General features: G+C 45.9%; 1 protein-coding gene across 5 annotated transcripts; it reads left to right on the top strand.

The window, feature by feature from the left end:
* The first annotated feature begins 960 nt into the window (after positions 1-960).
* Positions 961-26,829, top strand: DPP8 (dipeptidyl peptidase 8). 5 transcript variants are annotated; one of them, XM_083713118.1, is made up of 21 exons: positions 1,140-1,238; positions 1,641-1,718; positions 3,938-4,211; positions 4,873-4,985; positions 5,698-5,871; positions 7,552-7,720; positions 8,691-8,801; positions 8,996-9,124; positions 10,164-10,225; positions 11,475-11,575; positions 13,007-13,184; positions 14,608-14,767; positions 15,486-15,565; positions 17,570-17,722; positions 18,095-18,230; positions 20,076-20,221; positions 20,326-20,472; positions 20,821-20,973; positions 22,647-22,789; positions 24,842-24,953; positions 26,442-26,829. In XM_083713118.1, the coding sequence occupies exons 2-21, from the start codon at positions 1,680-1,682 to the stop codon at positions 26,565-26,567; spliced, it is 2,706 nt and encodes a 901-aa protein (XP_083569244.1). In that variant the 5' UTR covers positions 1,140-1,238; positions 1,641-1,679; the 3' UTR covers positions 26,568-26,829. The 5 variants fall into 5 exon arrangements, with proteins under 5 accessions (XP_083569247.1, XP_083569248.1, XP_083569244.1 ...); XM_083713119.1 differs by having other exon boundaries at positions 1,169-1,242; XM_083713120.1 differs by having other exon boundaries at positions 1,237-1,467.
* The last annotated feature ends 783 nt before the right edge of the window (positions 26,830-27,612 follow it).

Genomic DNA, 27,612 nt, shown 5'->3' with positions numbered 1-27,612 from the left:
AAGTTCAAGGTATTACTCTTACAGGTGCCACATAATACCTGTTCTGCACTTGAAATAACTAGATCTCTTTGTGTGGCAGCATCTGCACTTTGGAACTCTCTGCCTCTTTTTAACTTATCAAAGGCCTCAAATCGTTTAAGAGCACAATTCAAAGAGTTGGTGCTGACTTTATAGCCCTAAACGGCCTCAGCCCTGTATACCTACAAGAGCATCTCCACCCCAATTGCGGTTCCCTTACTGTGAGACATGAAGTTACAGGGAACCAGCCAGAGGGCCTTCTTGGTAGTGGCTCCTGCCCTGTGGAATGCACTCCCATCTATGTAACACATATAAACAACGATTTGACTTTTGGAAGACATCTGAAGGCAGCCCTGTTCAGGAAAGCTTTTAATGGTTGCTGTTTTACTGTGTGTTTTAATATTTTTGTTGTAAGCTGCCCAGAGTGGCTGAGGCAACCCAATCAGATGGGTGGCATATAAAACAACAACAATTCCTTATGGATAATTTTATTTCTTTTTTTGTAAACGGCTTTGAGGTGATCAGCTCAGCTCAGAAGAATCTTTTCTTTGCATCAGCCACTAGCCATAGCAATAAAATAAAATGTGCTGAAGATAAGAGGTAAAAACTTAACTATACAAAATACATTTTGGAGGTTTGCATTAATAATAAAATAATAGATCTTATTCTAAATGTCCCCTCTAAAATCTTTGCGGTTTTTGCTGTCATCTGGCCTTTGAGGGTGTGTGCGCGTGTGTGTTTGCAATCAAGCGGTGTATAAATTTTATGATTGAAATAAGATAACATGCGCGCCCTGTATGCAAAATAAAAGCAGATGAAAGCAGTTTTATCCTGCTCTTCAGCTAAAGGTGTGGAGGTGCGCAGAAATAAGAAATAAAAAAAAAACCTCTCTGCTGCCGCTTGGCTCTGAGTCTGTGGGGCTCGCCTTCCTCCCCTCTCCGGAGCGGTGGGCCGCAGCGTTCGCGGCTGCGCTGCGCCCGGATTGCGCACCCGTGCGCCGGTCCCTGGCTCTCTCGCGTGGGCTCCGGGGCTTCCTCCGTGCCCGGCGGGGGCGGTGTGAGGAGCGCGCGGGCTCCGGCAGGGCGTGGGGCGCCGCTCCTGCCGCCAGAGGCAGACGAGGAAGCGGAAGCGCCGCTGCAACATCAGCAAAGCGGCAGCAAGAGGAGGAGGAGGAGGAGGAAGACGAGGAGGAACCGGCCAGGGACGCGCCGCCCCCGGGGGTGAGTAAGGACGGAATCCCCCCCCCCCCGCACAACACACACAAGCAACACCCCACCCCGGGGAGACGGGGAAGAGCAGCAGGCCTGACACCCCACCCCACCCCCCATTCGGACGCAGCAGGATCCCCCAAGAGAGCGCGCCGCGCCCTGCGCAAGGCTGGAGTAGGTTGCGCCCTGCGCGCCCCTCGCCGGCCAGGCCAGCGGGTCATTTGCGCGCCCCCCACCTCCGGTACACAGAGATCTCTCCTCTCCCCCACCAGCCTTTCTGGCACAGAGAGCAACGACGCCCCTCCGCCTCTGCCCTCCGTGGCCAGAGAAAGGGGGAGAGAGGGTGGGCAGCGGGGGCACTGGCCACCCAGGAGTAGAGGTGATCGTGTGTTTTTCTTACCCACCTCCCGGCAGGGGAAAGGCGGAAGCTCAGGAGCAGAACACCTGCTTGGCATGCAGAAGGTCCCAGGTTCAACCCCGCCACATTTGCAGGTAGGGCTGGGGGAGATTTCCGGCCTGAAACCCGGCAGATCTGCTGCCAGTCAGTGTAGGCAGCGCTGAGCTAGGCAGACCAACGATCTGACGCCCTATAAGGCATCAGTCAGTTTTTGTTAGGGGGAAGGGCTGGTGGTTCTGTGGCAAGAGCACCTGCTTGGTATGCAGAAGGTCCCGAATTCAATCACAGGCATCTGGAGGTGGGGTTGGGAGGGATCCAGAAAGCCTGAGAAACTGCTGCCCTGATGCTGAGCAAGATGGACCAGTGGTTGGTACATGTCGGCTCCCTATTTCCTTATGTTCAGGACATGAGACCAGAAATCTCATTTGAGGGGAAGGGCTGTAGCTCAATGGTGGAGCATCTGCTTGGTATGTAGAAGTTTCCAGGCTCAATTTCCAGCATCCCCAGGTGGGGCTGGAAAATAACATGGAAATAACCCCTGAAGAATTGTGTAAACAATGTCAAAGGAACCAGATTGACTCTTGGTCCCATTCAGGCCCTATGTGCACAAAAACATTTAAAGCTTTACACAGTCACTGCATGACCCCTATTGCCTTCCGGAGCTACAACCCCCACAGTTCCCTGGGAAGAATGATTGACAGTCAAACTCTGTCAAATGATTGACAGAGAAATTGTAGCTCTGGGGGACGGGGGGACGGGGGATGGGATCTCTCACTAAAACTTGGTACCCTTAACAAACTACAGCTCCCAGAATTCTTTGGGGTTATTCAAAGTAGTGTGATACAGCTTTAAATGTGCAGTATAGATGGGGCATCAGCAAAAAGCAGATTCCAAGGCTGAGGAAGAACTGCAGCTCAGTGGCAGAGCAAACGATCACAGGATCATAGAATCAGAAGGGACCCTGAGGGTCATCTAGTCCAACCCCCTGCGATGCAGGAATCTCAGCTTGATAATGCATCCACCCTCTGCTTAAAAACTTGCAAGGAAGGAGAGTCCACCGCCTTCTGAGAGAGTCTGTTTCACTGTCTGACTCTAACAGCTCTTAGTGTTAGAAAGTTTTTCCTGATGTTTTGTCGGAATCTCCTTTATTGTCATTAGAATCCATTAGTGTCCTACTTTCCAGAGCAGGAGAAAGCAAGCTAGCTCCATTTTCCATGTGACAGCTCTTGAGATAGTTGAAGATGGCCATCATATCTTTTCTTTCCCAGGCTAAACAGATCCAACTCCCTCAGCTGTTCCTCACAAGTCTTGGTTTCCGGACCTTTGATCATCTTAGTTGCCCTGCTCTGCAGGTAGGGCTGGAAAGTCAGCTGCAGAAGTACATAAGAGGATCTCGCTGGAGCTGGCCAATGAGCCCACCAGGTGCCTGTGGGAAGCCTTCAAGCAGGACAGGAGCCCAAGAGCCCTCTCCCCTCCTGCCGTTTCCTGCAAGTGGCATTCAGGAGCATTGCTGCCTCCAAACATGCAAGCAGAGCATAGCTAGCAGGCTTTGATAGCCATCTCCTCTATGAATTTGCCCAATCCTTTTTGAAGGCCATCCTAGTTGGTAGCCATCACTGAGCAAGTTCCATAGTTTACCTGTGGGAGCAAGGACTTTACAGTGGTATCTTGGGTTACATACGCTTCAGGTTACAGACTTGGCTAACCCAGAAATAGTGCTTCAGGTTAAGAACTTTGCTTCAGGATGAGAACAAAAATTGTGCTCCGGCGGTGCGGTGGCAGCAGGAGGCCCCATTAGCTAAAGTAGTGCTTCAAGTTAAGAACAGTTTCAGGTTAAGTACGGACCCCCAGAACGAATGAAGTACTTAACCCGAGGTACCACTGTATTTTATCTGTCCTGAATCTTCCAACATTCACCTTCATTGGATAGCCATGAATTCCAGAGTCACGAGAGGTGGAGAAAAACTTTTCTCTATCCGTTTTCTCCTTGCCCCGCATGTTTTATTTTAATAAACTATCATGTCACCTCTCAACTCTCCTTTCCTCGAAACCTAAAGGTCCCAAGCGCTGCAACATAAGGGAATCTCTCTCTACCTCCTTGATCGTTTTGGTTCCCAACCTTTTCCAGCTCTGCAATTCCCCTTTTTGGAGGTGAGGTCTCAGGTTCAGTCGCCAGCATCTCCAGGTAGACTTGGAAAGTCTCCCTTCCTGAAACATCGGAGAACCTCTCCAGTTCATGTGGTGGCTCTCTGGCCCGTCTGCTGGGGAGAGGTTGCTGCAGCTCAAAGAGGTTTTGTGGGGTTTTCCCTTCCAGGAATCAACATGCAATATGGCAGCTGCAATGGAGACTGAGCAGCCAGGGCTTGAAATCTTTGAAACGTCCGAGCACAGGGAGAATGTGGCGCCTGGGGAGAAGGCCAAGCTGGAACCGTACTACGTGGAGAGGTATTCCTGGAGCCACCTGAAGAAGCTGCTGAATGACACCAGGAAGGACCATGGCTGCCTGATGGCCAAGGCACCCCATGACTTCACCTTCGTGAGGAGGACGGATGCAGAGAGCCCCCACTCGGACAGGGTCTATTACCTGGGTAAGTTTTGACAGCTTCCCACGCAGCATGGAGGATTTCTGCTGTGTTTAGTGTTGCTTTCAAAGAATCTCAGCTAAGCAATGTGTATGAACCAGGGATCCTGGTTTGCAACAAACCATGGTTAGTTTCCAAGCAACCCAGCTTTAAATCATGGGTTATAAAGCTGGCATGTGTAACCCTTAAAAGTGAGAATAAACTCATCAGACGTCCTCCTGGCCACCTATGTTGGGTTCACAGAGCAGTGAGCCATGGTTTAGTTCAAACCGAGCCAGTCTGTCTCTAAATACCAGTTATCGGGGTGGTGGAAATAATGCCATGTGAAGATTCATACTCAGTTTAAGCCAGGAAGGTTCATGTTATATTCTTATTTCCTTAAGATTTTGGGAAATGTGCAGATTTGTTTTAATTGAATTGGTTACAAGCCGAATCAGCTACTTGTTATTAACTTTATTAGCTGAATAGTGAATTGTTAAAATAATACTGTCTGAAAATGAAAATAAAAATAGAACTGCATCGAAAAGGGTTTGTTCTATAAATCATGGTAGTTTTGGGTTTTAAAGTCTCCCAACAGCATTTGGTTTCTCTCTTTCTTATCTGCTTGGTATTCTGCTAATGCAAAAATAAATAAATTGCAAACTGTGTTTTGTTTTTTAATACTCAGCAATGTCTGGTGAGAACAGAGAAAATACGCTTTTCTATTCTGAAGTTCCCAAAAACATAAACAAGGCTGCGATTCTTTTGCTCAGCTGGAAGCCCCTCTTGGATCTTTTTCACGTAGGTGACTAGCCTGAATCTTACACATTTCATCCCCTCCCTTTCTCCTTTTCCAGTGGACAGTCTTCCAGGTAATGACATGCCCTGTTTGAGAGACTGGCAGCTGTCAAAGATGAAAACCCATTAGCAAAGGGAATCTTAGCAGCTCTAATGTTTGTTCCAGCTCTTCCTCTGCCTAGCTACACTCGTTGCCAATTAAAAATTCAAAGCATTTTCCATTTTTAATATTTTTTGCTTGTATGCATTTGGTGAACTGCCCTTTGTTGAGACAGATCCTTCTTCCATTTGCCTAAAAAGCATTTAATGTAGATTGCCTCAACCTGGTTGCTGGAGTTTTCTTAAGGAAAAAGGCATTGCAGAGGTCTTTGAGCACAATTCAGCAAGTGTTTGTTCATTATGGGAGATGTCCACTGTTACTCATCCTCAAGAGTAAACCCACAGAAATTGTTGGGACTTCCATTGATTTCGGTGGGTCTGCTCTTGATTTAGCTGAATATCAAGATATTTAATCTATATTTAATCTGCTTAATATATATATTTTTTAATCTACAAAGTAGAAACCCTAAAGTGAAACTAAATGACACTTTGGATTTTCTTTGACAATGTAAAAAACAAACAAAAACCCTCAGTGGCAGTGAAAAAACACCCTAACAACAAAAGAAAACACAGGCTGTGGATTGTAGTTTTCTCCCTCTTGCTTTCTCCCGGTCAGGCCAGCCTTGATTATGGGATGTACTCTCGGGAGGAGGAGCTGCTGCGGGAAAGGAAGCGGATCGGGACGGTTGGTATCGCCTCTTACGATTATCACCAAGAAAGTGGCACCTTCCTGTTCCAAGCCGGAAGTGGGATTTACCACGTGAAAGATGGAGGTCCCCATGGGTTCACGGTAATAAAAGATGGCAAGCTAGACTTTTGTGAACTGCTCTGTGCCCTGGGTTTTAGGTACAGCGCCCTCTGGAGGGAGGAGGCTAAAGGGAAAGTGCAGCCTGACCTCAGTGCTGGAAGCGGGTTACAATTATTTGCTAGTTGTCCAAACTTCCGGGGTTGATATTTATTTATTTATTTATTTATTTATTTATTTAAGCATGTGTATATGTTGTCAGTTCATACAGTATAGCATGGTGGGGGACAACAAAAAATAAAATAGCTGAAACATAAACCCCACAATAAAAGATATAATGCAATATGCTATAAAATGCAAAACAACATGAAAACTAAAGGGGGGAAATGTCATCAAAATGATCAAAAAATGTAGACAGTTACATAGGCCTATCTACATTGAAAAAGGTCTCTAAGAGACAACTGAAAATCAAAAGTGTGTGTGACAGTTGCTGGAAACAGCAGGAGGGAGTGCTCTGTGCTCAGGTCCTGCTTGGAGAGTGGGAGCAGGTGCCGCTGTGGTCTAAACCACTGAGCCTCTTGGGGTTGCCGATCGGAAGGTTGGCAGTTCAAGTCTGCGCAGTTGAGGTGAGCTCCCATTGCTCTGTCCCAACTCCTGCCAACCTAGCAGCTTGAAAGCATACCAGCTCGAGTAGATAAATAGGTATATCTGCAGCAGGAAGCTAAACGGTGTTTCTGTGCACTCTGGCACTCGTCACATTGTTCCGTTGCGCCAGAAGCAGTTTAGTCCTGCTGGCCACTTGACCCAGAAAGCTGTCTGTGGACAAATGCCAGCTCCCTTGGCCTGAAAGCAAGATGAGTCGCCTTTGACTGGACTTAACCATCCAGGGGTCCTTTACCTTTACCTACTTGGCGGTTTCACGTGGAGGCACCTAGCTGGCCATTGTGAGAACAGGATAATGGGCTAGAGGGGCTCCCTTTGGCCTGATCCTGCAGGCTCTTCTGAGGCTCTTAGGTGCTTGCCACATTCTTGTTGGAAGTGTGTTCCACAATGTGTAACCGGAGGTGCCTGACTGCTAGTGGAGGCCAGTTGGGCCTCTGTAACATGGGGGACAATTAGCCATGTGGTGCTGATCCTCCCCACCAACTGAGATCTTCTGGAGGAGTTTTCCTTCAGTCTCCTCTCTCATAGCACTGGAACTCTGGACCATCCAATGAAGCTGAGTATCAGAAGATTCTTGACTGGCAAAAGGAAGGAATTCTTCACACTGTGCATGGTGTGGGATTCACTCCTAGAAGAGGTTGTGACCCATTGACTTCTAATATTCTTTATTTGAAAGTAGCATGCACTATTCTAAATGAACAAATGCTGCTTTTAATTGCTGTCTGCAGCATGGCTTATTTGTGTGATTTTCTTATTGTGTGATTTTCTTATTGTGGCATCTTTTGGTGAAGGAAGGGCGAGTTATACACATTTGAAATAAATGAATAATGAAATAATATTGTGAGAGAAGGTGAGAAACATCTCCCGGTCCATTTGATACCCCTCCCTTTACTCTCCATTTTCCCTAAGCTAATAAAGTCCGTAAGGCGATTCACTCTCGCTGACTCTCACTGCATCCCAGACACTTTCTGCAAAAATTCCTTGCGCCCCATGGGAAGGATTCACTAGTTCAAAAGGGCTGCTCTCCAGCGTCTTTCTCTCCCGCGGTCATTTTTTTTGCAGAAACAACCCTTGCAGCCCAATTTGGTAGAGACGAGCTGTCCAAACATACGGATGGATCCCAAGCTCTGCCCAGCAGATCCAAACTGGATTGCTTTTATCCATAGCAACGACATCTGGATCTCCAATCTAGCAACCAAAGAAGAACGGAGGTTGACATTTGTACACAAAGGTATGGTTACCTTTAGCATGGGACAAAAGCAGAAGAAAGTTGAGGGCAGCACGAGTGGGGCAGTGTGAGGAGGCAAAAGTGGCTTGGGAGTTACACGTGAGCCGACTGGGTGACGCATTCCTCACGGGCAAGGATGCCCCAACAGAGTAGGAGGGCCATCTGTCTCTGACATGGGGTCTGTAGAGAATGTGCCCACTTCAGTTTGCAGAACTGGCACTGTTACAGGTGCCACATAATACTAATTCTGCAGTTGGGAGAAATGGATCTTTTAGTGTAGTGGCACCTACACTTTGGAATCCCCAGCTTGTTGACTTCAGGAAGGTGCCTTTGCTGAACTCCTTTCAGTGTCTGCTTGAAACATGTTTATTTAGGCAAGCCAGTCCATGCATGCAGATGTCGACGTGTTTTAATCCAGTGGTAGACAAATAAAATTTGGCTGCCACCATCCCACTCTCTTAAAAGAGAAGCAGAGTTGCTTCAAAGAGTGCTTTTGCAAAGCACAAGTCCTTTGCCAAAGCCCTCTTTGAAGCAACTCTGCTCTTTTAAATATTGGTGCAGTTGGCAGTTGGCTGACCTACTCTGTCAGTCAGGTGCTTAAAGGAGAAGGAGGTCGGCTGTTTCAAAGAGTGCTTTTGCAAAGAATGTTAAGACAACTCCCCTTGCTCCTGCTTGAGCCTCTGCAGTCCCCTTTTAAACCTCCGAGATTAGAAGTTTAAAGCAGGATGGTGGAGACTTGCAAAGTTATCCAATGAATTTTGATAGGTCCACTCATCATATCTGGCCTGCAAAGCTGACCATCTTAAGGGCCTGGTCCAGAGAGCCAGAGGGGTTCTCCATCCCCCCTGTGGGGTGGAGTCCTTGCCATTCCAGCTACAATAATGGACATTTTATGAGTCACAATGCATGCTTCAAGCTTTCCATGGGCATTCTTCTCTCTGAAAAATAATGTTTCTTGGCATTGCCTGCATAGAATTCGCCAACATTGAAGAGGACCCCAAGTCTGCTGGAGTTGCTACCTTTGTGCTACAGGAAGAGTTTGACAGATACTCTGGCTACTGGTGGTGTCCCGATTCAGAGATGAGTAAGTATGCAGATTAGCATTAACTCTTTTCACTGCTGCATAACACTGTTGACTCGTGGTCTCCTAAGACCCCTAGATCCTTTTCACATGCCAGATGTCCCACATCTTATATTTGTGCAGCTGGTTATACCTGCCAATGCAGAACCTTGCATTTGTTCCAATTGAAATTCATTTTGCATCCATCTTTCTGGTAGCTGTAGGTGGAGGCAAAATCCTTAGAATTCTGTATGAAGAGAATGACGAGTCGGAGGTGGAGATAATTCATGTCACATCCCCCATGTTGGAGACGAGGAGGACAGATTCCTTTCGGTACCCCAAAACCGGTGAGATAGATTGTGCTATGGCTCAAATGGGGGCGGTTTCATCCTAGTGAAAGCCACCAGGAGTTCCTTTCCATTTCAGTGTGAAATTTATTTGCTTTGGGTTACAGTATATCCAACAAAGTGCTAGAGCCGCTCACGTTTATGGGTCTGTGTTAGCAACGTCCGTTAATTTCAACAGGCCTACTCTGAGTAGGACTAGCATTGGGTTCACTCCTGGATTACTATGTCACTTAAAAAGTACAGTCATACCTCGGGATAAATACGCTTCAGAATAAGTATTTTCGGGTTGCGCTCCGCGGCGACCCAGAAGTAACGGAGCGCGTTACTTCCAGGTTTCGCCCCTCACGCATGCGCAGACGGTCAAAATGATGTCACACGCATGTGGTGAAATGCGACACGTGCAGACGTGTAGTCGCATCTTACGTTCTGTTCAGGATGCGAACGGGGCTCCAGAACGAATCCCATTCACATCCCGAGGTACCACTGTGGTACCTCGGGTTACGTACTTAATTCGTTCCGGAGGTCCGTACTTAACCTGAAACTGTTCTTAAGCTGAAGCACCACTTTAGCTAATGGTACCTCCTGCTGCCGCCGCGCCACCAGAGCACGATTTCTGTTCTCATCCTGAAGCAAAGTTCTTAACCTGAAGCACTATTTCTGGGTTAGCGGAGTCTGTAACCTGAAGCGTATGTAACCTGAAGCGTATGTAACCTGAGGTACCACTGTATTTCCAAATCACTTCAAGATTTTAAAATGTTCTGAGTGGTCAGATCAACATGAAACTCTCAAACACTATAGTAAAAAACAGAGAGGGGGGGAAGCCATAAAAAATTATCAATGTTACAGGATCCAACCTTATAGAATAAGGAAAGCTTGTGCAAAAAGATACATCTTTACAAGGTGTTGGAAGCAAATAATTGAAAAGCCATTTCCATGTGTAGGGGCAGCAGCAGAAAATGCCCTGAAATGCCCAGGACACTACCCTGAAATAATTCTGCCATTCCTTAGTGACCATTGACTGCTGTCTTTTCTTTTTTAGGTACCGCTAACCCCAAAGTAACTTTCAAGCTGTCTGAAATAACCATCAATGCTGAGGGCAGAGTAAGTCTGATGTTCTGTTTCGCCTCATTCGAATCAGTTTGGTGACTTGTCTAGCCTGGTGGCAAATGGGGCAACTGCTGGAAAGCAAATGGGGCAAGAAACATGAGGCACCCCTTCAGACAAGGGTGGCTAGCCATTACCGTTCCGAGGGCCACATTGGCTTGTTTCAAATCCTCTGGGGGCCACATGCCCAAATGGCAGCGGGGGGGGGGGCAAAGGTTTGGATTCTTGCACTGGAAAACGGGAGGTATATTTCACATGGTTTGCATTATAGCCATTTTAAAATCTTTTAAAACTAGTGTGGTGTTCTGGTTAGAGTGTCGGACTAAGGAGCTGAGGGAAACCAGGGTTCAAATTCTCACTCAGCCATGAAGCAGACCTTGAGCCTCTCAGCCCATCCTGTCTCCCAGGGTTGTTGTTGGGACTAATTGAGAAGGGGGCAAACACTGTATGCCCCCTTGTGCTCCTGGAGGAGGGGGATATCAGTGCAGCAAAATGAATAAATGAATGAATAAATAAATGATCATTGTGAATTGGTAGGATTAATGCCTATATATTGCGGGGACACAGGTGGCGTTGTGGTCTAAACCACTGAGCCTCTTGGGCTTGCCGATCAGAAGGTCGGCAGTTCGAATCCCCATGACGGAGTGAGCTCCCGTTGCTCTGTCCCAGCTCCTGCCAACCTAGCAGTTCGAAAACACACCAGTGCAGATAAATAGGTACCGCTGCAGCGGGAAGGTAAACCGCGTTTCCGTGTGCTCTGGCTTGCTTCCGTCCCGGTGTTCCATTGCACCAGAAGCGGTTTAGTCATGCTGGCCACATGACCCAGAAAGCTGTCTGTGGACAAATGCCAGCTCCCTCGGCCTGAAAGCGAGATGAGCGTCACAACCCCACAGTGGCCTTTGACTGGATGTAACTGTCCAGGGGTCCTTTACCTTTACCTTTTATTTTGGGGTTAATTTAATTAAGATGCATATTACCTGAAACAAGTCCATTAATGTGCAAACCATGCATTAATGAATTACAATCACAGTAATTAGTGAAATTAGTAGCTTATATTTTTATTTTATGTATTAAATGCGTATGCCACCCATCCTCCCAGAGGAGCCTGGAGGGTAGCAAACAACAAACCACAATGGAGAAAACAATTTTTTAAAATTTATTTAAGACCTCTTAAAAGCAGTCCTAGAGCACACTTTGGGAGAGCTTTTTTGAATGGTACTTCCCTCATCCTCACCTCTCTTGGCAGATTTCCGATGTGGTTGACAAGGAACTCGTCCAGCCCTTCGAGATCTTGTTTGAAGGCGTGGAGTATATCACTCGAGCAGGATGGACCCGAGAGGGGAAATAGTGCGTGTTTTTATGGTTTCCTGCATTTCTCCAGCAGCTCTTGGCTGGAACTGGACTGTTCTGAGCAGGAGGCAAACTCCTTGTGTTGGAGGGCTTTATTATTATTGGGTGTGGCGTAATGGTTAGAGGATCAGCCCAGGACGTGGGATCCCAGGGTTCGAATCCCCGCTTGGCCGTGAAGCTCACTGTGACCTTGGGCCAGTTATTTTCTCTCAGCTTAACCTACCTTGCAGGGTTGTTATGAAGATAAAATGGGGAGTGGAGAACCATGTTTGCCACCTTGATCTCCTTGGAGGAAAGAAGGTGGTCAACAGATATAATAAACCTTTGGAGGTTCTTAAGCAGGGGTTGGATGGCCACCTATCATGGATGCTTTAGTTGTGATTCCTGCATTGCAGGGGGTTGGACTAGATGACCCTCGGGGTACCTTCCAACTCTACAATGCTTTGATTCTATGAAATAAATAAATGTTATTTTTTATTACGGTACATACGACTTAGTGCCAACATATGCTTCTTTTTTTACTTTTTATTTATTTTAATAATAATAATATTTAAAATACATTATTTAATGATGATGATAATAATAATAATAATAAATAGTAATAATATTAAATAAAAATGTGCACCCTGAGACCACTCCATTGTAACTATCCAACCTCTCAAAATTTCAACACCTCTTGCAATGCTTTGATTCCTTTCCATTAACATGCTTCTAAGCAGTTTGCTATATTGCTTTTGAGACCCGATTGAGGGGCATTGCAAAATAAATAACAATAACATTTATAATACAACATATTTGTGATTGATATGATATGAAATCAGCCTTCTTCATTTGTTCCAAATGGCCCTTGCATAGTCCATAGCTGTTTTTTGCTGAGCTCAGTGTCCAAATCTCTTCCTTGGATAATAATGATGATGATGATTATACCCTGCCCATCTAGCTGGGTTTCCTGGCTCCCAACAGAATATTAGTAGCAATAAAAAAGCGATAAAACATCAAACATTAAAATCTTCCTGATACAGGGTTGCCTTCAGATGTCTTTTAAAAGTTGTGTAGTTCTTTATCTTCTGGACATCTGATGGGAGGGCCTTCCAGTACCGAGAAGGCCCTCTGCCTGGTTCCCTGTAACTTGACTTCTCACAGTGAGGAAACTGCCAGAAGGCCCTCGGCGCTGGACCTCAGTGTCTGGGCTGAAAGATGGAGATGGAAATGCTCCTTCAGGTATACTGGGTTGAGGCCGTTTAGGGCTTTAAAGCTCAGCACCAACACTTGGAACTGTGCTCAGAAACGTGGAAGCAAGCCCCACTGGCATCCACAGGGACTTGGGTTCGGATCTCTCCAGCTGGGGTTGTGGGAGCTGGGGTGTCTATTGCAGTGCTCAGCCATAGCTCTTGCCATGTTCCGAAGCTCTCCCCCTTCCGTCCACAGTGCTTGGGCCATCTTGCTTGATCGCTCTCAAACGCGGCTTCAAATTGTGCTCCTTCCCCCCGCTTTATTTATCCCCGTGGAAGAGGACGCCATGGAGAGGCAGAAGCTGATCGACGCAGTGCCCGACTCTGTCACGCCGCTGATTGTTTATGAGGAAACAACAGACATCTGGATAAATGTAAGAATGTTATCCCCTTGAGCGAAGTCCTGCTAGCAGCTCCTAGATCAGGAGCTGGGAGGCTTTTTAGACCAAGAGCCACATTTAGCCACCTGGGTGACAGTCCGGGGGCCGCATGCTAGTGGTGGGTGGAGCAAGAGGCAAAAGTGGGCGGAGCAACGGGTGTGGCTCTTGCCTTTGTGCAACAGACTTAAGTTCAGGCCACACCCACGTCAGAGGCTTCGCCTCTGCCCCACTTAATCATGTGATTTTCTATCCAGGCATGCAAGAAGCATTGTCACAGTCCAAGGAAACATTCAAGCCAGATTCAAGCAGGGCTGATGAGGGGCGTAGCCTAGTGAAGGGGCAGATCCTACAGGAAGTCCTCAGGGCCGGATAGAGAGGCCTGAAGGGCCACGTTCAGTCCCTGGGTCTGAAGTTCTTCAGCCACGCCCTAGTGTGATGTCATAGTTCATTGACAACATTATAACTGCGTGGAGGGAAAGTGTCAGCTACAGAATCTCAACAACTATTGCAGCTTCTAAATGAAAGTGCGTGGTCAGTTTGCCTGCCCTACAGGAAATAGCTCACACAGGCTCCAGGGGACAGGCAGGGGAATTTTGGAAGGAAGGCACCTCAAAGGTGATGGAGAGAGAAGGACTGAGTTGTTCAGGGTACGCTGATTTTGCTAGTGACCATATTTTCAGGTAACACTAAACTGTGCTCCATTGCACTGTGCTGGCCAGCCTTAATGCTTTGTGTCCAGAAGGAAGACTTTGAATGTCCAGGAGGAAGACTTTGACAGAGCTTAGTTTCAGTTTTAAAGAATCCCAGCTTAGCTTTAATTGCTTGTACTAGGGATCCTGGTTTAAAACAAACAGATATGTCTCACAGCAAGCCACCTCCAAACCTTAACTAAACAGATCTTGTGTTAAGCTAATTCTCACCTGGTTTCCTCGCTGGCCCAAATAGGACTAATTTAGCCAGCTAGCCCTGGTGATCATCTAATCTTTATTGGATGGATTTCCCCCCTAAATTGATTTTTGAATTCTGAATTTATTGTTATTCACATTTTATACTGTATTTTAGGCTGTTTTTTGTTGCATCAATTAAGTGTTTTAAATTTGTTGTTAGCCGTCCTGAGCCTGGTTTTTTGAACCGGGAGGGGTGGGGTATGAATAAAAATTTGTTTGTTTGTTTGTTTGTTTATAAACCAAGATTCCTGGTTCAAACATAAAACAGACAAAGCTGGCATTGCTTAAAAGTGAAAAAAGACTGCTATGACTGTGCTGGAAGAAGAAAGAAAGGGGTGCGGGAGGCAAACGCTTTGTTCTGCATTGACTAGGCTTGTCCGCATAATATTAAACCTCAGTTTACAGTTGCGTGCGAACGGGCCCAATCTCCATCCTTCGGTTCAACTTCCAACCCTCCTGTGTTCCAACAGGTCCACGATATCTTCCATGTTTTTCCCCAAACCAATGAGGATGAGATAGAGTTCATCTTTGCCTCTGAGTGCAAAACAGGATTCCGCCACCTGTACAGAATCACAACCGTTTTAAAGGAGAGCCGGTACAAGCGCTCAAGTGGAGGACTCCCTGCTCCAAGTAACCAGCTTTGGCCATTTTTTGCTCCTAAGTTCAAATGAAATAGAATAAACTGCATCAGGTGGTTGAGGGGATTCAATTTCTTAGGAGATTTCTTTCAGGCTGGCATCCCAGCATTGCAGTCGCCCGTTAGGCTTGGATTGGGGCTGTAAGCATCCTGCACTTCCGAAAGTCAGCTTGCGCCCCACTTTAAAATAAAAAAATTAAGCTGCTAGTCCTTATGATTCTAAAGATGAGTTTGAAGTATTGAAAGGAACCCGATAGGAAAGATGGAAAGTGTGGGTGCTTTGCTTTGTCTAGACCGGTACCCAACGTTTGTGGAATACAGTGTGCAAATGAAGCAACAATTTTCATTTTCGCTCTGTAATCTAGACTAGAGAACTTGACAGCCAAAACTGACTGGCTTGCCTTGTGCTGGGCAGGCAAGGATCCAAACTTCGGCTTGTAAAGCCCAGATTTCCCTTGCAGGGAGTTGGACTAGAGGAATCTTGGAGTCCCTGCCAGCTCTGTGATTCCTTACCAGCCTTCTTGCATGTCAAGATCAGCAGAGGGGGCCCTCTGGGTTGTTCCGTCGCCCTCAGAAGTGTGTGGGGTGACAGCCCAGGAGAGGGTCTTGTAGCAGCCCCATAAGCAGCCTTTGCCTGCTGTTGGACTACAGCTCCTATCAGCCCCTGCCACCGCGCAGGCATTCCGATAATTTTGATCTTGGTTTTTGCAGGTGATTTCCTGTGTCCCATCAAAGAAGAGGTGCCAATTACCAGTGGGGAATGGGAAGTTCTTGGCCGACACGGGTCCAACGTAAGACCCTTCAATTTTATTTTTAATCTGGCAAATGCATTCGGGAATTTTAAGTATGTGCTTGACCTCTCCCCACCCCCAAAAGCATGAGCTGAAACATGGGTTGGAGGGGACGCGGGTGGCGCTGTGGGTTAAACCACAGAGCCTAGAACTTGCTGATCAGAAAGTCGGTGGTTCGAATCCCCGCGACGGGGTGAGCTCCTGTTGCTCGGTCCCTGCTCCTGCCAACCTAGCAGTTCGAAAGCACGTCAAAGTGCAAGTAGATAAATAGGTACCACTCCGGCGGGAAGGTAAAAGGTGTTTCCGTGCGCTGCTCTGGTTCGCCAGAAGCTGCTTAGTCATGCTGACCACATGACCTGGAAGCTGTACGCCGGCTCCCTCGGCCAGTAAAGCGAGATGAGCGTCACAACCCCAGAGTTAGTCATGACTGGACCTAATGGTCAGGGGTCCCTTTACCTTTACCTAAACATGGGTTGAGCATCAAGCTAGTCTGATCAAGGGGGGGGGGACTTAAATGCAACCTCAGTGCCCACATAGTGAAAAACAGAACAGACAATGCAGTCAGGGATTTGTGTGGAATTATCGTTTAGGTTCATTCTTGCCATTGTCATTTATTGATCACGTTCCGCATACATATCTTACATAAAATGTAGAAAACCGAACAGTGTAGAAAAGATAACAAAAAACAACTAAAAACATTATGTGATGGGGGGGGGGGGTTGTTTTGTGTTTTTTGAACCGCAATGTAATGTGGACACTGATGGCAGCAACCAATTTGTCTGGTTAGGAAGGCTTGTCGTCAGAGAAATGTCTTCAGTTATTTCCAGAAACTGCAGAAAATTGGTGCCTGTCGTATCTTGACTTGGCAGCTATTACAGTGGTACCTCAGGTTAAATACTCAATTCATTTTGGAAGTCCATTCTTATCCTGAAACTGTTCTTAACCTGAAGTACTACTTTAGCTAATGGGGCCTCGTGCTGCCGCCATGCCGCCAGAGCATGATTTCTGTTCTCATCCTGAAGCAAAGTTCTTAACCCGAGGTAATATTTCGAGGTACCACTGTACACAGAACAGGGGCAGCCACACTAAAAGCCCTCCTCCGAGTTAGCTGCACAGCAGATCTCTCCATTAACAAACAAGAGAGCGGTGTTCCTACCTGCGACGCGCCATCTTGCAGCTTGGTTCCATGGATCTGTGGCCCCTACAGAGTAACTGGACATGAAGAAACAGCCACAGGGGTTATGCAACCCCACCACAGGCTCGGGAATCTGTACACAGCCCCTGTTTTCACGACCTGTTAGGGACATGCCCACAGAAATCCAAATAATCATGCAATTGAAGTTGTGTAATGGAGGGAAAACAGGCATTGCAGCTCTTGGAATTCCCAACTCCTCCCCTGAGCGGAGGCATTGGTGTCCAAAGCGGTCTTTCTGGGGGTGGGAGCAAACAAGACATTGAAAGGGAGGGAAGTAGGCTAATTTCCCACAAAAACAGAAAACGAGAATAGCGTTTGTGTGTTTTCCTTCATATCTCAGGTTCTGCGGATGCTAGAAGCCTCTTTAAAAAAAGAAAGTTGGCAATGTGGGTCTTAGTATTCATCCTAGGGAGGGATACACATCTTTTGAATGCTCCCCGCTAGTTGAAACCAAACATAGTTGGCATAGTTTGTGCTGAGATAGAACCCTTGTTCCTGATGTGCTAGTCCTCAGTTTGCAGGGATTTGCAGTCAGAAGTGGTATGTGCCCTGCAGTGAGTGGTATAGTCTGTCCTACCGCTTCATGCTCTGGTCAGCATCAAGATTCACCTGAGAGCTTTTTTCCTGAGCTAGGAGGCTGCAGTGGGGTGTAACTTCTTCCTTTAGGTATACCTGGGTTTTAAATTAGCTTTCCACATAGTCAGTTGAAATGAACTTAGAACTAAATCCAACCTGGGAATTGTTGATGGTACAAACTTGGGTCACTTCTGTGTGTTTTTGTGTGTGTGTGTGTTTGTTTTTTTTATCAGATCCGGGTGGATGAAGCTAAAAAACTGGTATATTTTGAAGGTACAAAGGATTCCCCCTTGGAACATCACTTGTATGTTGTTAACTACGAGAACCCCGGGGAGATCAAGCGGCTGACAGAAGCTGGTTTCTCCTACGCCTGCTGCGTCAGTCAGGTATTTCACCTCCTCCGCTGTGGTTTTGTTCTGTGCTGAGTTCCCACATGAAGATAGCAGGAAGGAACTGTGTGCTGATGCAGAACCCCGAATTTCATCACTTTACTCCTGCAATTTTATGGGTTAATTGGTTTGCAAACTGATTATTTCTGGAACCAATTAACACAGGCATGAGCACTAAACGTCTACGAGATTCCACAACATTTCTGGAGATGGCCTTTACATTGGGTGGAAGCTCAAATAGAAAATGGAAACTAACAGGGAAATGGTATAAACCGCCGTGTGACGGCAGCATAAACCTTGAGGGAAATTGCCTGGTAGGCCCAAGCTGGTTTTCAGAGGGGGTCACTTATTTCTCCTCCTGCCCTCTAGAACTGCGACATGGTGATTTGTAAATTCAGCAACCAGAGGAACCCGCACGAGGTGTCTCTCTACAAGCTGACCGGCCTCGAAGATGACATTTCCAACAGGTCCAAGGAATTCTGGGCTACCATTTTAGATTCCGCAGGTATTTCAGATACGGCGCCAGGCTTTTAAGAAGGTGAAAAGACACCTGTCCCTGAGCCTTGTTTCATCCTTGCCCTCATGCATCCTCTGTGACAACTCTTCCTTTATTTGTCGGTTCGTTTCATGTGTGAACCAAAGCTTACAAAGCATCCTAAAGGAATTTTGCAGTGCTTTCTCATGTGAGGAAGCCACTTGAAAACTGGTGGGATTCTTGTGAGGTGGAGATGGGGAACCTTTTCCACCTCAATGGCCATATTCCCTCATGGGCAGCCTTCAGTGGGCCACATGGCCCTGGTGTGCAGAGCAACAGACGCTACTATGGCCTCTGTCTGGCAGGCCAAGCCAGAGTTAGAGGTTTCTCCACACACACACACACACACACACACACACACACACACCCCTCCACATTCCAGGCCAGGCAAAAGCATTTGAGGAGGGTGCCATGCAGGACTGGTTTTCTGGAGAGAGGAGGGTGGCCTAGGGAGGCTCCTGAGGGCTGTGAGCCTTGGAGGGCCATTTCTGGCCCAAGTGACTGGGGTTCCCCCTTTCCTGGTGAGAACCAATGTGGTGTAGTGGTTAAGAGCAGTAGACTCGTAATCTGGGGAACCAGGTTCGCATCTCCGCTCCTCCACATGCAGCTGCTGGGTGACCTTGGGCTAGTCACACTTCTCTGAAGTCTCAGCCTCATTCACCTCACAGAGTGTTTGTTGTGGGGGAGGAAGGGAAAGGAGAATGTTAGCCGCTTTGAGGCTCCTTCGGGTAGTGATAAAGCGGGATATCAAATCCAAACTCTTCTGGTGTAAGGATTGTGGTTGTGCAGTCAGAATCTGATTTTATGCAGGGGTGTACAGACTTAAACCTAAACGGCCTCGGCCCAGTATACCTGAAGGAGCGTCTCCACCCCCATCATTCTGCCTGGACGCTGAGGTCCAGTTCCAAGGGCCTTCTGTCGGTTCCCTCACTGCGAGAAGCAAAGCTTCAGGGAACCAGGCAGAGGGCCTTCTTGGTAGTGGCGCCCGCCCTGTGGAACGCCCTCCCATCAGATGTCAAAGAGATAAACAACTACCTGACATTTAGAAAACATTTCCTGTTCTGGGAAGTTTTTAATATGTGACAATTTGATGTATTTTTATCTTTGTTGGAAGCCGCCCAGAGTGGCTAGGAAACCCAGCCAGATGGGCGGGCTACAGATAATAAATTATTATTATTATTATTATTATTATTATTATTATTATTAAAAATAAAATAAAGGAAGCAGTGGATAGCAGTACAGTTTTGTAGCAGAGGGCAGAAACCTTCTAGGCTTTGTCATTGGAAATACAGTCATACCTTGGATCCTGAACACCTTGCAAGTCAAACGTTTTGGCTCCCGAACACCACAAACCTGGAAGTGACTGTTCCGGTTTGCGAACGTTCTTTGGAAGCCGAACGTCCAACAGGGCTTCCGCAGCTTCCAATTGGCTGCAGGAGCTTCCTGCAGCCAATCAGAAGCTGTACTTCGGTTTCCGAACGTTTTGGAAGTCGAACGGACTTCCAGAACAGATTCTGTTTGACTTCCAAGGTACCACTGTACAGCACTCAAGACTGCTTATTTTTATAACTGTTTCAGGTAAAGCACCTATTGGCTAGTACTGGTGACATCCTAGATGCCAGTAGGGACACCCACATACACCTATCTGAAGCTGTTCCTAAATACGTCTTGCTTTAAATTTGAGGCTATTGAGGTTATTGAGATGGGTTGGACTGAAGGGTTTGGGAACCTGTGAATGTTCAGCGTTGGGATACAATGGTCAACTCCGCTCTGCCATGCCGAACGCAAACGAGAGCTGTGCTTGCATCCTTACAGGGCCTCTCCCAGATTACGTTCCACCCGAGATCTTCTCTTTCGAGAGCTCCTCAGGGTTTTTGCTTTATGGGATGATCTACAAGCCCCACAACCTACAACTTGGGAAGAAGTACCCCACAGTACTCTTCATATATGGGGGCCCCCAGGTCAGTTGATAACATTGTTCTTGGAAGCTGTTAATTAAAAAAATGTTGTTTTTAATTAGCCCCTGTGTGTGCAATGTAGAAGTTTAATCTGCGCTTCCTTCCAGGTGCAACTTGTGAACAACCGGTTTAAAGGGGTCAAATATTTCCGCCTGAACACCCTAGCGTCCCTTGGTTATGTTGTGGTGGTGATTGACAACAGGGGATCATGCCACCGCGGTCTGAAGTTTGAAGGTGCCTTTAAATATAAGATGGTAAGTTGCTCAATGGATACAGAAGTCCTGACTCAGGTCTGCGTGCTGCGACCTTGCGTTTTTATTAAGAGATGAGATAATCTCATAGAATTCCGCCTTAGAGGCCTCATCCCTCCTTTCCCAGTTGCATTTAGATTCGGAAAAAGCATTGCGTTGGAGGTCATAGAAGGCTTTTATCCCCAAGCCTGATTCTGATTTTTTTTTGGGGGGGGGAATAACAGCTAGGGAGTGTAAGGTTAACCCTTCCCTGTGCATGGTGACACTTCCCCCTCCCCATTGTCCATGATTCCATTATTTTTCCAAGCCTAATATTATTTTTGGGGGGTGGGGGTTGGTTTCTTCCAACAGGGACAAATTGAAATAAGTGACCAAGTGGAAGGTTTGCAGTACTTGGCCTCCCGATACGAATTCATCGACTTGGACCGGGTTGGCATTCATGGCTGGTCCTACGGGGGATACCTCTCCCTGATGGCCTTGTTGCAGAAGCCAGAGATCTTCAAGGTAGGATAATGTGCAACAAGACAGCTGGCTGTGTGTGTGTGTGTGTGTGTGTTGTGTGTTTCCATTTCCAGCTTTTGCAAGATGTCCTGTTCATTTGACAGTGCAAGTCTTGTTAGGATTGATTGTGCCATCTGTAAATATAACACATAAGAAGATGCTTTATGCTGAGCCAGACCCGTTGGTCCATCTAGCTCAGTATTGTCAACACTGACTGGCAGCAGCTCTCCAGGGTTTCATGCAGGGAATCTTTCCCAGCCCTACCTGGAGATGCTGCCAGGGGTTGAACCTGGCACCCTCTGCAGGTGATCAACCCTTCTTGACCTATGGTCCTTCCCCCAAAGAATCCCATTTGCAAGGGGTCAAGTTTGTATGGAAAAATTCACTTTCAGCCCCCAGTCAGGAGAAGACGAGTGCCTGCCTCATAAAATTAAAAAGCTGGTCATCTCTGCCCACGGTGACCAAAAGGTATTGGTACCACTATATAAAGTTGCATAAAACTTGGAACTGGATAACTTGAAAGGTGGTCTTTTATATACCCAGCCCATCGGCTCCAACAGATACCATCTCATCAGCTGGTCGATTCTGTACAATATCGCTGTAGGGCATGGGTAGGCAAAGTAAGGCCTGGGAGTCGGATCCGGCCCAGTCACCTTCTATATCCAGCCTGCAGACAGTCCGGGAATCAGCGTGTTTTTACATGGATAGAATGTGTGCTTTTATTTAAAATGCATCTCTGGGTTATTTGTGGGGCATAGGAATTTGTTCATTTCCACACACCCCCCCCAAGATAGTCTGGCCCCCCACAAGGTCTGAGGGACAGTGGACCGGCCCCCTGCTGAAAAAGTTTGCTGACCCCTGCAATAGGGCCTTCAGAGTGGTGGCACCTCCCTCCCCCCCTTTTTAAAGAGTCAAGTCATATCCAGGGTTAATTTTTTCTGATAAAAGTCAATTTGATTTCCATGTGGCCACAAATTCACACACAAACAGCTGCCATCAGTGGCATCAGTTGTGGAAGGGAGACATAAGCTATATGTCAAGGGAGGAAGGTCACATTACAGAAAAGGTTATTTATGTATGCAGCAACTGCAGCCCATGTTTTGTTAGCCCCAAAATGGAAAACAAGTGAGTTCCCAACCAAAGAAGATTGGCAGCTTAAGTTGACAGAATATGCACAACTCGCAGACTTAACATGTAGAATAAGAGAACAAGAAGAACATAAAGTTTAGAGAAGATTGGAAATCGTTTATTGAATATTTGGAAAATAATTGTGTGCAGCTGAAAGATAAATTCAGCAAGTTTTGATGGATGCAATAACGGAAAACCGATTGGCATAGTTTTTGTAAAATATGCAGGGATATAAGGTACGTCAAATGAACCATGGAAAGAGAAGAAGGGAAGTCATTGATATCTTAAGGATGTAAAATGTCTATTTGAAATTGTAAAACAGAAAAATTAATAAAAATTATATTAAAAAAAGAAAAAGTCACATTGCACAAAAGCTTCCATTGGGGTTTTCAGCTTTTTCTTTTTACTGTTAATTTCATTGTTTCATTCTTTTTGCAGACTGCTTTCATATTCGGCCCCCCCCAACAATCCAACGTTATATATGTACATTTTATGAAATAAATGCATTAATGAGAATAACACAACGCTGACCGTCTTCTTACCCATAGGTCGCCATTGCTGGTGCCCCAGTCACCCTGTGGCTCTTCTACGATACAGGGTACACCGAGCGCTACATGGGTCACCCAGATAATAACGAACAGGGCTATTACCTCGGCTCTGTGGCTATGCAAGCGGATAAGTTTCCTTCAGAGTAAGTGTGTTCCTGCCCCCCCTCACCCCCAACTGTGCTAAATTCCGACCTAACGCTGCTGTTTCTTGCCTAATTAAATGCTTAAACGGTTGCGTGGTAGTAAAGAACCACTTAATAAACTTGAATGGGCATTTACATAATCACGGCCCATTACGAGTAATCTGCTTTTCTAGCCTTGTTGTCATTAAAGTATTAACTTTTGCCTCAAGAAATTGCAGGCGGACCTCCCCCCTGCCTCAAATCACGCAATTAGCCCCAGTGCTAATTAAGTGCATTAATTAGACATACCACCCTAGTGGCTGGCTGTAGATCAGCCACAGTTGTTGTTAACAGGGCTTGAGAGGGAAGATTGTGTCTTCTATCCTAGAGTGGCCTTGTCAGCTCCTCCATACAGACACATACACCGTCTGCTTCTTCCGACTTAGGCTGGTATTCTGCCATCCGTTCCCACCTTTTCTTATTGGCCTGGGGTTTAAATTCTGTGTTTAAATCTTCCGGGACGGTGAATGGAGAGATGGGAGGCTGGAGGAAGTGTACAGTGGTACCTCGGGTTAAGTACGTAATTCGTTCTGGAGGTCCGTTCTTAACCTGAAACTGTTCTTAACCTGAAGCACCACTTTAACTAATGGGGCCTCCTGCTGCCGCCGTGCCGCCAGAGCCTGATTTCTGTTCTTATCCTGAAGCAAAGTTCTTAACCTGAAGCACTGTTTCTGGGTTAGCGGAGTGTGTAACCTGAAGCGTATGTAACCTGAAGCGTATGTAACCAAGGTACCACTGTATTGTTTTGGAGCCTTGGGATCAGCGATGAGGGTTTTCCAGAAAACTTAGAACACATTTCTGCTGTCCTAAATCAATGAGAGATCTGATTTCACACAGTGGTTTTGATTTGCTTTTGATTTGATTTGCTTCACAGAGGTTTACCCCATATTTTATTCTTGGCATTTGCGCCAAAAAGTGAGTGGTATATAAATAAACTAGAACAGGCATATTCTGTAGATATGGGAACCGTTAGCCCAATATCCGAAAGTAGTTAAATTGTTTTATTACAAGGGGGAAATCAGTTTAAGTGCATTTCAGCTGTGATCTGTGCTGGGGGTGGCTGGCCTGTGGTCCTATAGTTGTTGCGGTTCCCCAACATCCCTGACCATTGGTCATGCTGGCTGCAGGAGCCATTGGGAGTTGGGGTGCAGCAACTGGAAGGCCACAAGTTCCCTATTCCTCCTATATGTATTTCCCTGGGAGTAAGTTCCATTGAACTTAATATGATTTATAAGCAGCCATTGATAGGATTGTGATATTCACATGGTTTAGATGATCTAGCTAATTCAAAACTTTGTTTGCAAATTATTTTGTTGGAATGCTAAACATGGATGAAGTGATTATTGTTTATGTATAGCGGACAGACTAAGAATGGGAAGTTCTTTAATCTCTGAATTGCATGTTTTCTATTTCCTCTTGAAAGTTCTTTTCTATCTCTTCTTCTTATCTCTCTCTTTTTGTCATGTTTTTATTTTACTTAGAATAATGTTGGACAAAAAGGATATTTGAGATTGTTTTGTATTTCTCTTTATAAACTCTAAAAAACCCCACTTTATTTATTTATTTTTAAAGGAATCCCAAACACGTCCGCTTAAAGCTTCCCTTCCATTCATTAGATTTTAACTGGAGGGTTGAACGAAAAAACACTGGAAAAAGTTAACATAACCCATTTAGCAGGCCTAAAGGTCTTTCTGTGTCACTTCCTAGGGATAGTCAACTGAAAAAATAATTGCCACTCTGATTTTCAGATCCAGGTTTCAGTTGTCCTGTATGACTTGCGTTTGTGCATTTTGTTACTAATTGGTTTTATGAATCTCTGTATTTCTGAATAATTAAAATGGGCTGTGGGAAAAATAAAGCAGTGGGGGAAATTCCAACCCTGGGGGTCTGTTATTTCACTCTCCTCTTCCGGTATCAGCTACATAGGTATCTTCAGACGATACCAGGATTCGAAGAAATTCAAATTCAAACAATCTGAAGCTTTGCTTACTGTTTCTCCCCTCGTCCTTTCAGACCCAACCGGTTGTTACTGTTGCATGGATTCCTTGATGAAAATGTTCATTTTGCACATACCAGCATCTTGCTTAGTTTTCTGGTCCGGGCTGCGAAGCCTTATGATCTACAGGTAAGATGCTCTAGGGCAGCCTTCACCAACCTGGTGCCCTCCCACCCGTTTTGGACTACAACTCCTCTTTAGCACTGTATGTAAGAAAACGATGCCAGTTCACCCAAAATGTGTCTTTTGGTTTAATTCCCTTGCCTATATTTAGTTTAGTAGTTGTTTTTTACCAGTGCTAATTGTGAGCCTTGCCAGTTTTTCTTCTCTTGAAATAGTTGCTTTGAGGTGCCAAGGGCAATTTCCAAATGTGCCCCCCGGCAAAGTTTGAGGATTCCTGCTTCTTCCTCTATAAAAGCATTTTTTTCTTTTAAAGTTTTTATTAAAGATTTTCTTGTGTAATAAAACCAACAAATCAACAAGGGAAAGTACATAGAGCGTCGCCACTTTCAATTCGTTGAGTCTTTCTTGCAGTATGTTTACATTTGGTATGAAACACAATTGTTAAAGACATTGTGTGTTTGGGGGAAGAAGGAGGGAGAGATCAGTTGTGGGGTGGGGATAATGATATTTCGTTCTGTTGCATAATGTTTGTGCAGGGGTTTTGTGTCAGCATCACATCTGTAGGTCCTTTATATATACATATACATATATATATATATATATATATATATATATATATATATATATAGGCATTGCAAGAGAATGGAGGGTCCAGAGCTTGGTTGGTTGTGTTTGGTTGGTTGCAGTATGTTTTGTTTGCAGGGGGGTGGCGGGCTGAGTCAGTGGCGTAGCGTGGGTTGTCAGCACCCGGGGCAAGGCAAGTAATTTGCACCCCCTAACCCGTGGATTTGCGCCCCCTAACCCTAACCCCCAGATGTTGCGCCTGGTGCGGCCGGCCCCCCCTGCACCCCCCACGCTATGCCACTGGGCTGAGTGGGTCAGATGCTTTTGTGGGGGGATTTAGAAGACATCTGAAGGCAGCCCTGTTTAGGCAAGCTTTTATTGTTTGATGGAATACTATATTTTAATATTTTGTTGGAAGCCACCCAAAGTAGCTTGGGAAACCCAGCCAGATGGACAGGGTATAAATAATAATAATGATAATAATAATGATAATAATAATTAGCTGTTATCGTGTTGTGCTGTATATGTGATAAAGGGGGGCATTTAGAGAAGCATTTGTAAACCTCATAACCAGGCTTCCTCAGACTCGGCCCTCCAGATGTTTTGAGACTACAATTCCCATCATCCCTGACCACTGGTCCTGCTAGCTAGGGATCATGGGAGTTGTAGGCCAAAAACATTCAGAAAGATACCTAGCAGCGCACGACACAAAAGCGATAATATCACTGCAACAATAATGCAGTGATAGAATTTAAAACCAGTAAAGCAGTAGTATAAAAGCATATTAAAAATAAGAATTCAGACAGCGAAGGCAGGGCCAAAGAAAGCCTGGGCAAAAAGATAAAGGCCTTACAAGACGTCTGAAGCAGCAGATTATGTGAATACCTCAAGAAAGAAGGAAAATTGACTCCTTTCCCCCTCTTTCTTTAGATCTATCCACAAGAGAGGCACAGTATCAGGGTCCCTGAGTCTGGAGAACACTATGAACTGCACCTCCTGTATTATCTCCAGGAGAATCTGGGTTCACACATGGCCGTGCTGAAGGCAGAGCACTGATGACACCCCCCTCCCTCCCTCCCGCCCACCCTTCCAGGAACTCTCAGCACAGACAAATACAGCTGCTTAACCAAACGCCTCGGAAAGGGGCGTCATGTTGTTGGTGCCTGCTTCCCACACAGATCAGTCGACACGTCCTCGGCCTTGCTTCGTTTTATTTCTCCTTATTTTTTTAAAAAAGTCAACCCGGTGCCATACAAGGAGATGACGCTGTACAGCAAATGAATACTTTTAAATGTAAATAAAGTCAACATCTGTGCTACTTGGCAGTCCAGAGGTTTTTTTCTCTCTTTTAAGGGTGGTTCATGCACTCCAGAGTAAGTGGGCTTACCCAAAACTTTATACCCATGGGTAGGCAAACTAGAATGATTCTAGATTCTAGAATGAGCAGCAACTGAGCTCTTCTTGTCAAGTGCTGCATTTGCACAGTTATTATTACTATTTGGGTTGCTTTGGCTCTTTTCCTATTCCTCCCCAGTTTCTTTGCTCTTTAAAATACAGTAGCTTTGGATGTTCTGTCCACGTAATACAGTGGTACCTCGGGTTACATACGCTTCGGGTTACACACGCTTCAGATTACAGACTCCGCTAACCCAGAAATAGTACCTCGGGTTAAGAACTTTGCTTGAGGATGAAAACAGAAATTGTGCTCCAGCAGCGAGGCGGCAGCTGGAGGCCCCATTAGCTAAAGTGGTGCTTCAGGGTAAGAACAGTTTCAGGTTTAAGAACAGACCTCCGGAACGAATTAAGTACTTAACCCGAGGTACCACTGTATGAACACTTTTATGGGTGGCTAATGATGGGATGGTCAGTTGAGAGCTTTGTTGGCCTTTGAGGAAGAAGCCCATTTGGTAGGAGAAGCTGTACAGTGGTACCTCAGGTTAAGAACCTATTTCTGGGTTAGCGGAGTCTGTAACCTGAAGCGTCTGTTACCTGAAGCGTCTGTAACCCAAGGTACCACTGTATTTTATAAATGGACTCGCTTTGCCGTAGCTTAGTGGCAGAACACCCAAAAGATCTCAGGTTGAATCCCCAGCATCTCCCA

The sequence above is a fragment of the Podarcis gaigeae genome (assembly GCF_964106915.1).
Source record: "Podarcis gaigeae genome assembly, chromosome: 14".
Classification (NCBI taxonomy): Eukaryota; Metazoa; Chordata; class Lepidosauria; order Squamata; family Lacertidae; genus Podarcis; species Podarcis gaigeae.
The sequence above is the reverse complement of the archived record's forward strand: the minus strand, read 5'-3'. Positions and strand labels throughout refer to the sequence as shown.